The following is a 10,267-nucleotide window of genomic DNA, read 5'->3' on the forward strand; positions in this document are numbered from 1 at the left end:
GCCTTCTCCCCTCTCACCTCTGTGTCAGAAGATGATTGGTTCAATTCCCAGTCCAGAGACAGGGGCCAGGCTGTTTCGAATAGCAGGGTTTCCTGCCCTGCCATCATTCCCTGCCAACTCTGCCTGCCCTGCAGCCATTTCACACTGGAGTCAGCGTCACTTGGCTGCAGGCGGGACTTCCGCTTCTCAATCGGGAGAAGTCCCGCCTTAGAGAGCAGCACCTCTCTAGTCCCTGTAGCGACTGAAGCTGCAGGTGACAGAAGTGGAACTTCCTGAACACACCAGAGCCTAAGTCCTGGGACTGGACGGAAATGTGAGTTTTCAGGGTCTCAGGTTGGGGACAGTAGGGACGGCCTGGGGGGGGTGGGGTGTATAGTGGGCAGTTGGGGGAGAGGCCAGCGGGAGGAGAAGGTGGACTGTGGGTATTGGAGGGAGGTCCAGCAGCCACCAGTCCTTACGGGGGGGGGGGGTGGCGGCGAGCAACCGAAGTTGGAAGGGGACATCTGATGAAGGCGACTCCCCCCGCCAGAGGCCTAAGCCCGATCAATTTTGGGGCTCCCCCACACCCAGGAAATCCTCCTGCTAGCTTAAAACTTGAGGCTGCGAAGGAAGCCCTTTCCACTGAAGGGCCTCAATTGGAACAAGGGCAGGCTGCCTGTCTAAGGCCTTGTCTGCCCCAATGTAAAATCGCTGAGAGGTCGGGGTGGGTGGGAACCCAGTGAGAAGCTTATTCGTTCTATTACACACTCCAATCCCCCACCACCACCATTCCACTCACCTAAAAACTTGACGGCTGGGGAGCTGGAAATTCAGGCCATGAGCATAAAAATATAGGCTGACGTTTTAGGGAAGTGTTAAGGGAGTGCTGCACTGTCAGAGGTGCAGATTTTCAGGTAACACATGAAACTGAAGCCTCGTCTGCCATCTCAGGTGGACGTAAAAGATCCCATGTCACTATTCAAAGAAAAGTAGGGGATTTATCTCTGGTATCCTGACCAATATTTATCCCTCAACCAACATCAATAAAACAGATTCTCTAGTTGTTTATTCGTGGAGTTTGCTAATTTCCTATTTTAAAAAGAAATAAGAGAGTCTTGTGTATATGTAGCGTCCTTCAGACCACCGGACATCTCAAAGCACTTTGCAGCCAATGAAGTACTTTTGAAGTATAGTCATTTTTGTGGGAAATTACAACAGTGACTGCACTTCAAAAGTATTAAATTGGCGGTAAAGCTCTTTTGGCCTGTCCTGAGGCTGTGAAAGGTGCTGTGTAAATGCAAGTCTGCCTATTTAACAGACATTGACTGCCTGAATTGGTGATTTCACCCAAATCATTGTACACAATTTCTACTGAATTCATTTTTTTGTGGAGCCTGGTTGGTGTTGAAAACATACAAGCCATTGGCACAGGACAGTCAAGGACACATTGGTGGGACAGAGTAGGGGGGAGCTTTATCCTGCACCTGAGGCTTGCAACACGATAGCTGTATAATTACCATAATTTGATGGTAATGGTGCACCATCAAAATATAATGTGGGACAACAAGGATTATTTGTCTTTTTGGTCATTTGGTGATTTTTTTTTTGACTGAGATCAGTCAGGCACACTCCTTACTGGTGCAACTCTAATGTACCTTTTGCCTTTGTGTGTTCACACTTTCTACAGTCTCAAGAACTTTTATTTCTAAATCTCCTGCTCTCCGAAGGCAGGTCCAACCCACAGCACCACCCACGGGTGGCGCATGGAGGCAGGTCCTGAATCCACCCCAGCCAGAACGGGGATCGAACCCCGTGCTGTTGGCACCAATCTGATCCATACTGGCTGTCCAGCCAATTGAGCAACCAGCCTCCCTCGCCGCCCCCCCCCCCAATCCGCAAGGAGTCCGAGTTGCTGTGGTAACATGTCCTTTTACCTGAGTGTTGTAGCCCGGGACTATGGATAGTGATGGTAGAGGCTCCAATTTTCCTTCCATTACATGGCTAACCAGAAATCTCTCCCACTCACCGTTAGTGTGTGTTGCAAGGATTTAGCGGTTGATACTTCACCTGTTTGGCCACATTATGAACAAACCTCTTTTGGTCATCAAGTCCTGGAGTAGGACTAGAACCCAGAGTTTCTGGCTCAAGGGCAGGGACACTCCTACTTCTCCACAAGACCTCCTGATTTGTATATAGAACATATAAATCGTAGGAAACTAGGAAGTGTTTTCCTTTCCCACAAATGGTCATCGCTTGCACAGAGCTTTTCAATTGCGCTGTACCTTATTAAATGGTTGGATAATTTTGGTACAGTTCAAATTTAACAAAGTTTTTTGTGATTTTTTTTTTACAAGCACAGATGGAACAAGTGTTAACAATGTTCCCTCTAAGCTGTATGGCCAAGCAGCAACCCAGAGGTTCCTGAGCAGGCCAAACACAAATCAACCCCCTTTAAGATAGTGAGCGTGTGTGACAAAGTAAAAAGAATTTAAAGGGCCTGCACACTTAAATAAGTACTTTTAAAAAATTTTTTCACAGGATGTGGGTGTCTCTAGCACGGAGGCAGCATATATTGCCCAGCCCTAATCACTCTTGAGTGAGCCACCTTCTTGAACTGCTGCAGCCCATGTCTAGTGGGTACACCCACTGTTGTTAGGACAGGAGTTCCAGCATTTTGACCCAACGACAGTTAAAGAGCAGTGATGTAGTTCCAAGTCAGGATGGGGTGTGGCTTGGAGGGGAATTTGCAGGTGGTGGTCTTCCCATACATCTGCTGCCCTTGTCCTTCTAGGTGGTAGAGTTCGCAGGTTTGGAAGGTGCTGTCCAAAGGAGCTTTGGTGAGTTGCTGCAGCGCATCTTCTAGATGCACACAGTGCTATCACTGTGCGTTGCTGGTGGAGGGAGTGACTGTTTAAGGTGCTGGATGTGGTGCTAATTAAACGGGCTGCTTTGTCCTGGATGGTGTGGAGCTTCATTCATCCATGTAGGTGGAAAATATTCCATTACATTCCTGACTTGTGCCTTGTAGATGGCTGACAGGCTTTGGGGAGTCAGGAGGTGAGTTACTCACTGCAGAATTCCCAGCCTCTGACCTGCTCTTGTAGCCACAGTAATAAATGGCTGGTCCAGTTCAGTTTCTGGTCAGTGGTGATCCCCAGAATGTTGATAGTGGGGGATTCAGTGATGGTAATACCATTAAATGTTATGGGGAGATGGTTAGATTCTCTCTTGTTGGAGATGGTCATTGCCTGGCACTTAGGTGGCACAAATGTTACTTGTCACTTCTCAGGCCAAGCCTGAATGTTGTCCAGGTCTTGCTGGAAATGGACATGGACTGTATCAGTATCTGAGGAGTGCCGAATGGTGCTGAACATTGTGCAATCATCAGCGAACATCCCCACTTCTGACCTTATGATGAAAGGAAGGTCATTGAAGAAGCAGCTGAAGATGGTTGGGCCGAAGACACTACCATGAGAAACTCCTGCAGCGATGTCCTAGGACTGAGATGATTGACCTCCAGCAACCACAACCATTGTCCTTTGTGCTAGGTATGACTCACAATGGTGGAGAATTTTCCCCCTGATTCCCATTGACTTCAGTTTTGCCAGTTTTGATGCCACACTTGGTCAAATGCTGCCTTCTGTTACAGGCAGTCACTCTCACCACCCCTCCCTCTTGAGTTCAGCTCTTTAATCCATGTTTGGACCTGAGTGACGCTGGCAGAACCCAAACTAAGTATGTTATGGCTGAGTACGTGCTGCTTGATATCACTGTCGACGACACTTTTCATCACTTTGCTGATGAGCAAGAGTTGACTGATGGGGTGGTAATTGGCTGGTTTGGATTTGTCCTGCTTTTTATGGACAGAACATACCTGGGCAATTTTCCAAATTGCCGGGTAGCTGCCAGTGTTGTAGCTGTACTAGAACAGCTTGGCTAGGGGCGCGGCTAGTTTTCGAGCACAAGTCTTCAGTACTATTGCCAGAAGGTTGTCAGGGCCCAGAGCCTTTGCAGTATCCAGTGCCTTCAGTCATTTTTTAATATCACTTGGAGTGAATTGAATTGGCTGAAGACTGGCATCTGGGAACCATTGGAGGAGGCTGAGATGCATCATCCTCCCTGCACTTCTGGCTGAAGGCAGTTGAAAATGCTTCAGCCTTGGCTTTGCACAAAACAAGAAAAGATTCGAGGGAATGTTAAATGTTAACTCAAAGTAAGGACAATAGGGAAAGGGCAGGAGAGTGGGAATTATTGGATAGCTCCTTCAGACTCAGGTATGAGTCAAATGGCCTCCTTCTGTGCTGTAAGATTCTGTGATTCTAATGAATGCTTTGGTAAGTTGTTGCAAAGTTTTCCAAAAAGTAATTCAAGGAAACTTTCAGACAGCAGGAACCTTGTGGTTAATTTTAGTACAGTATGTACTCCCAAATAGAAACATGCATTGACTTTCCAACTTGTTGACTATTAGTGCTTTGTCATTTGTACAGTTTAGTCGGCATTGTTCAAGTCTCGTTTGCCTTCTAAAAAGTGTAATTCTGACGCTCTATAACGATTGCTGTAAGAAAAATTTAAAAATTAATAAGATGAGGGAAAGGAGAAATGGGAGCTGAGGACAAAAGTAAGGCGGTGAGGACAATTGCAGCTGGTGTTTGTAGATCGCTCAGCCCGCCACAAACACACATACCGTTTTTGTTTCATCGCACTCACCTGGGTCACTGATCTGTATGTTCTGCTTTTTTTATAGGAATCTGCGTCGAATTCGCAAGTGCCAACGGGGTCGGGAACAACAGGAAAAGGAAGGGAAGGAATGCAGCAATAAGAAATCTATAGAGAATGCAGAGAATTATGATAAAGCGCAGTGCAATTTTAAACTCAACTCCTACAAAATGGTGTATGTCTTCAAATCCGAAGACTACATGTACAGGAGAACTGCGCTGCTAAGAGCTCGCCAGGTCAGTGTACTGTTTGCAGGTTCACAGGAATTGTATGTGTCGAGACTATAAAAAGCAAAGCAATGTGGATGGATTATGGAAACCTGACATTAAAACAGAAAGTGCTGGTAACACTCAGCGGGTCAGAGAGAGAAATGTAGAGTTAAAATTTCAGGTTGATGACTTTTCATCAGAACAGCTCTGACCTGAAAACCTAAGTTTCTCTTTGCGCAGATGCGGCCTGACTTGCTGAGTGTTTCCAGCACTTTCTGTTATGTGTTGAGACTTATCTATGAGCATCACTGGACTGATTCTATTAAAAAGGGATTCTCACTGTCAAGTTCCCATTTTAAGAAAGCCATTTAAAAAGAATTACATTGTTTGTGTGTGTGTGTGTGTGTGTGTGTGTGTGTGTGTGGTATATGAAAGAGAATACATCTATGTTTTGTTCAGACCCTTTGTATAATTAATTTATAGGGATTAAGATAATATCATTAAATCCTCGACATATACTTTTTAATGGTTTCTCATAGGAACACTTTGAATTTTCTTCATTGACACTGAAAGTAAAAATCTTTTTAATTTGAGCAGTTTGGCATAATTGGGAGGGTGTGAAACAATGTGTACAGTAGCCATGAGCAAGAAATATAAAGTAACTCCATGGTGAACTTTAAAACAACAGAAGACAGGGCGTATAAATTAATATTTTACCACTTTAATGAAGCTGGTAGAGTCTTAAAGATGGTGGCAAAGTCCTTTGATGAAGTAACAGCTGCTTAAGGTAAAGACACAGTATGTACTTGCCTTTTACTCAGAATGAATTCCATAGTCAAAGCTCTGCCCTAAGGCATTCTTTCTGATTAAATTTAGTTCTCTTTAGAACTTATTTTGTTTTTTATTGTTGATTTTGGACACTTCTGTTCCAAAGTTCCTTCCTTGCTGAGTTTGCATGTGCACTATAAAAATCAACTCTATAATAAACTTGTTTAAACAAAAGCAAACCCAGATACTGCCTGAATGGCTGAGTGTTTTCCAACATCTTCTGTTCTTATACTTGTTTTGTTGCCCCTTCTTTCCCCATTTTATCTCTGTCCTTCCCAGTCCTTTTACTTTTACTAATTTAACTTGGCTTCTAATTTGTTTTTAAACAAAAAACTATTTCAGTGTTTAATTTGCAACAGCTAATGACAGTAGCTTTTGTCTGGTGTCCCATTGCCAGTTTTGAGAATGGGAGCCACATCAAAAAGTATGGCAACCAGTACCACGGAACTGGGTTTGAGTTTCCTGAAGTCCCAAAGCTTTTGAATTCAATGAGAAAAAATTGTTGCATTAAAAATGAAGCAGATCTTCAGCATACTTTGTATAATTGGCTTTAGTAGTTACTAAGTGTCACTGCCATCTAGTAGCCGAATATTGATACTGCACGGACTTAATTTTATTCCATTAATAGTTAGCTAAATTTGTCCTTTCAGTGAGGTCCAGTTGTAAAAGGAACACAAAGGGTGGGATTTTCCGGCCTTTCCCGCTGCCGGGATTGTCCGGTTCTGCCAAAAGTTAATGGACCACAAATCTCCCACAGAGGTTCCTGTCACCTCCGGACCGGAAAGTCCCAGCCGAAGCCTGGATTTAGGATCAAGTAATGTTTTTAATATCCCTGCAGTCATTAGTCCTTTTCTTACTCGATATTTATACACCCTTTTCCGATAGGTCAATTGTTAGCTATTTCCTGAGAGTCTGCTCCACAAAGAACATAAGAAATAAGGGCAGAGTGGGCCATTCGGCCCTTGCAGCCTGCTCTGTTATTCAGTGAGATCATGGCTGATTCTCTACCAATCCCCATTTCCTTTAGTTCTTAAAAATCCATTGATCTCTGTCTTGAATATACTCGATAACTGAACATCCACAGCTCTCTGAGGCAGGTAGTTCCAAAGATTCACAATACTTAGACTGAGATGAGGAGAAAGTTCTTCTGTCAAAATAGCCAAACCCTTGTTTTGAGACCATGATCCAATATTCCAGATTCCCACTATCCTGTTTAGGCTGTGGGGCTGAGTTTTTTCCTTCCCTAATCGCTGACCTTGTTCAAGGCCGCTAACCTTCAGCTGGACATCTATTGAATTTGCCATCGGGTTACAGTTCACTAGTTTTTTTTTAAACTTTCCAGCTAATAAGATTGTAATTAATTTTCGTACTCAATTAGCTGTTGACTGCTGAAGGAATCACTAGATCTTGGATTATTGTTGCTTGTTTCCTTCAATTTTCAAGAAGCGGAGATGAGATACCCCAGTGACAATCTTCCAGCTATGGAATGAGGAAATGTAAATAGGCAGACTGACTCAACAATCTGCCAGACCCCCTAAGCTACCTAAAGCTCCCATGTGGGAGGGCATATGAACGTCCATTATATTATTTTGTTGTAAGCCACCCAAAAGGTAGGAAGAGACTGGGTGATGCTGCTAATTACTGCTTTTCTCACCCACTGCTAACAGTACTGTATAAGGCGTGAATGCAATTGGTTTTGATTGTCAAGAAACTTGCTTTAGGCAGCTGCTTTAGCTGGGAGGCAGGGGCCGTTGAAATGTCAAATCAGTTTGTTGTTAAATTTGATTGGTATAATTGATAGCACTCACCGCTTCTTTCTTTGGATTTAGTCTCACGAGCGAGTCAGCACACGGTTACACCAGCGGTTTCAGGCTTGGGTGGATAAATGGAGCAAGGAGCACGTGACCCGTGAAATGGCTGCCGAAACCAGCAAGTGGCTAATGGGAGAGGGATTGGAGGGCATGGTGCCTTGCACAACCACCTGTGAAACTGAAACACTGCACTTCATGAAAATCAACAAATACAGGGTGAAATACAGTGCTTTATTCAAGGGGCCGTGACCAACTTGCACAGCAGGTCCTCCCCTCGCGCCATGTGCCCAAGTTTTGGCATGTCATCCAATGCCATACACCAGCTCTCCCACACAAAAAAAAACACTGCTATGTTTTTGTAAATACTGTGTACATATTGTCAACAGACTTTTTTTAAAAAAAAGAACCAATCTGCATCAATGTGCTAGCATTATCTACTAGCTTATTGTGTATCATAGTATGAGGTGGCTTGAAGTTAGTTAATATGGAAAAATGAGGCACCATTATTAAAGTTTTTACCAAAGGGATTTCAGAGTAATTGTAGCTTTCTTTGTGTGTGAATTTTTGTTAGTGAAAAGATATTTCATTATGTACAGAACACTTGTATCATTAAGTGTCCCTGTGCAGCATGCCATTACATAGTACATTTTGGCCTTTTTGTTTTAAGTTTTAATTCAAGTTTGCTCGTCTAATAACAACTGGACCAAACTTCATGGCAGACATAATTGGAACTGTCCAATCACCTTTTCTTTCGTTATGGAAACATTGAACTCTGGGTCTCTGAGGGTAATTTACCTGTGACCTGTTTTTTTTAACCTGCCTTAGTCTTCCAAACACAATTCGCTTCCTGTCGGAAGTCTGGCAGACTGCTGGTTCCAGTTTTATGCAGTATTTGACCCTATTGATTAGTAGCTTCAGGTATTAAAAGATGTTAATGAGCAAGTGGTTGACTGACTGAAAGGTCTCTCTTACTAATGTGGCAGCTGTCCATTCAGGTTTTCTTCACACTGTAGTATCCTTTCGGTGGTTTTCCAGAAGTGCATCGATGATTAATAATTCGGTCACGTTTGACACAGTCAGTCCCAGAATTTTCATGCTGCTTTATTGCGTGTTACAGCAAAAGTGAGTTCAACGGTTTGGGCATTTTATTTTGAACATTTTATAAAGCATCTTGATTCTAGCATTTTGAAGCTTCTTGTGAATACAAGAGACACTATTGGGAGATGATGGAACACCTTGCGTGTGTGTTTTTTTTAAATGGGTCACAAAAAAGAGCTTAGCTGAGTTTGAAAGATTTTCTATGAACCTTACATTTGGTTGGCTAGAACATTCACTGCTGTCTGGTACATTGGAAGTGCTCAGTAATGCCTGAAGCACAAGACTGTTAATTATGATGCCTTTGGAAATCAATTTTATACATTTAATAATACTTGCCAATCCACCATCTTATTTTAATGCTCAAGCTGTTTTTTTTGACTCGTTGAAACATGTTTTTTTTTGTAAGAAAAATATTTCAACGATTTCCATTTTTGTTTCTGATGAGACTGAATAGCAAACATACACCTCATGGGTTTCACTTCATAAGCAGATGTTCCAGCCTGTTCGAGCCTTCCTACAGCTCTCTGTTAGCCACAGAACTCAGTATTCTGCTTTTGACAACAAGCAGACTGGCAATGTGGGCTTACCCTGGTCCGTGAAAGAACTTCCACCATTTTATAAATTTCTATGTAAATTAGTTAAATTATCTTCATTCTCTCCCTCCCCACCCCCCACTCCTCTATCTTTTCCCCTATGTCCATTGACGTGGGTCGCCCACCTTTTCTCCTAAGGCCAAGTGGTTTGGTGAGCTTTAGAAGAACTAATCTAATTGAAGCAAAATTTGACTAATGGCAGCTGGAAAACCTTGTAATTAAGCTTTTACTCATCCACTTGCCCGACTGTTGACATTAACCTCAAATTGTCCATTTAACACATTGCTTTTGTTCAGAAAGCCACTGTGCTCATCTGCATCGTGATCAAACACTGTCGGAGACCGATTTGTACAGTTTGCCCCTGCAACCTCTCTTTTTTCACTTTGTAAAGTATAAGAGGCAGGGCTTTTAAGCCAGCTTGTACAATGCATATATATTGCTTTTTGTATTCTGTACTGTGATCTTTGGCCACCCACGTGTGATTTCTATACAGAAGTTGTAAACTTGACTTGTAGTTCAGTATTTCCCATTAAAATATCGCCAGGGCTGAAATCTGGCTGTCTTGTGTGAAGTGTATTTGTTTTCATTAATTTTTTTGCTTGTTTTTCTGTAATTTTTTTATAAAAAATATGTAATAGAAGTTGCATTTTTTTAAGATCTGAATTATAAGTTGATCCTGTGCTATCCTCCTCAATAGCCTAGAGGCAGGCAGTTCACAGCTATTGCCTGCATTTTGAAACACAAAAACGAATTTTTTTAAAAATCTGGACAGAAATCCAGTTCCATCCTTGTTTGCTTAAGAACAGGCAGCATATTGTGTAGCACAAAATAATTAGTAACTACAGACTAAATATTAAAGCTCCATCAATTGTGCCATTTAAGGAATTGGGACAAAGGCTTGAACAAAAAATGGTGAAAAGGTGTGGGGAAAGAGGAGGAAAACAAGATAAGAAGTTAGACCCGGTTTTGGTTCAAGTGCTGCCACAATGGGCTAACGCCTACTCTGGAATCTCTGATTATGTAATTAGACAAT

At 42.7% G+C, this 10,267-nt stretch overlaps 1 protein-coding gene across 4 annotated transcripts in view; it reads left to right on the forward strand.

Moving 5' to 3' along the window:
- The window catches only part of sin3aa (SIN3 transcription regulator family member Aa), a 133,755-nt gene extending 123,965 nt beyond the window's left edge, over positions 1–9,790 (forward strand). For all 4 annotated transcript variants that reach the window (XM_041178345.1, XM_041178344.1, XM_041178346.1 and 1 more), the window contains 2 exons: positions 4,724–4,931; positions 7,562–9,790. In XM_041178345.1, coding sequence (XP_041034279.1) covers positions 4,724–4,931; positions 7,562–7,792 — 439 coding nt within the window. In that variant the 3' untranslated portion in view covers positions 7,793–9,790. The remainder of the gene's footprint in view (positions 1–4,723; positions 4,932–7,561) is intronic.
- Positions 9,791–10,267: the final 477 nt, after the last annotated feature.

Source organism: Carcharodon carcharias, chromosome 32, assembly GCF_017639515.1.
Source record: "Carcharodon carcharias isolate sCarCar2 chromosome 32, sCarCar2.pri, whole genome shotgun sequence".
Lineage (NCBI taxonomy): Eukaryota > Metazoa > Chordata > Chondrichthyes > Lamniformes > Lamnidae > Carcharodon > Carcharodon carcharias.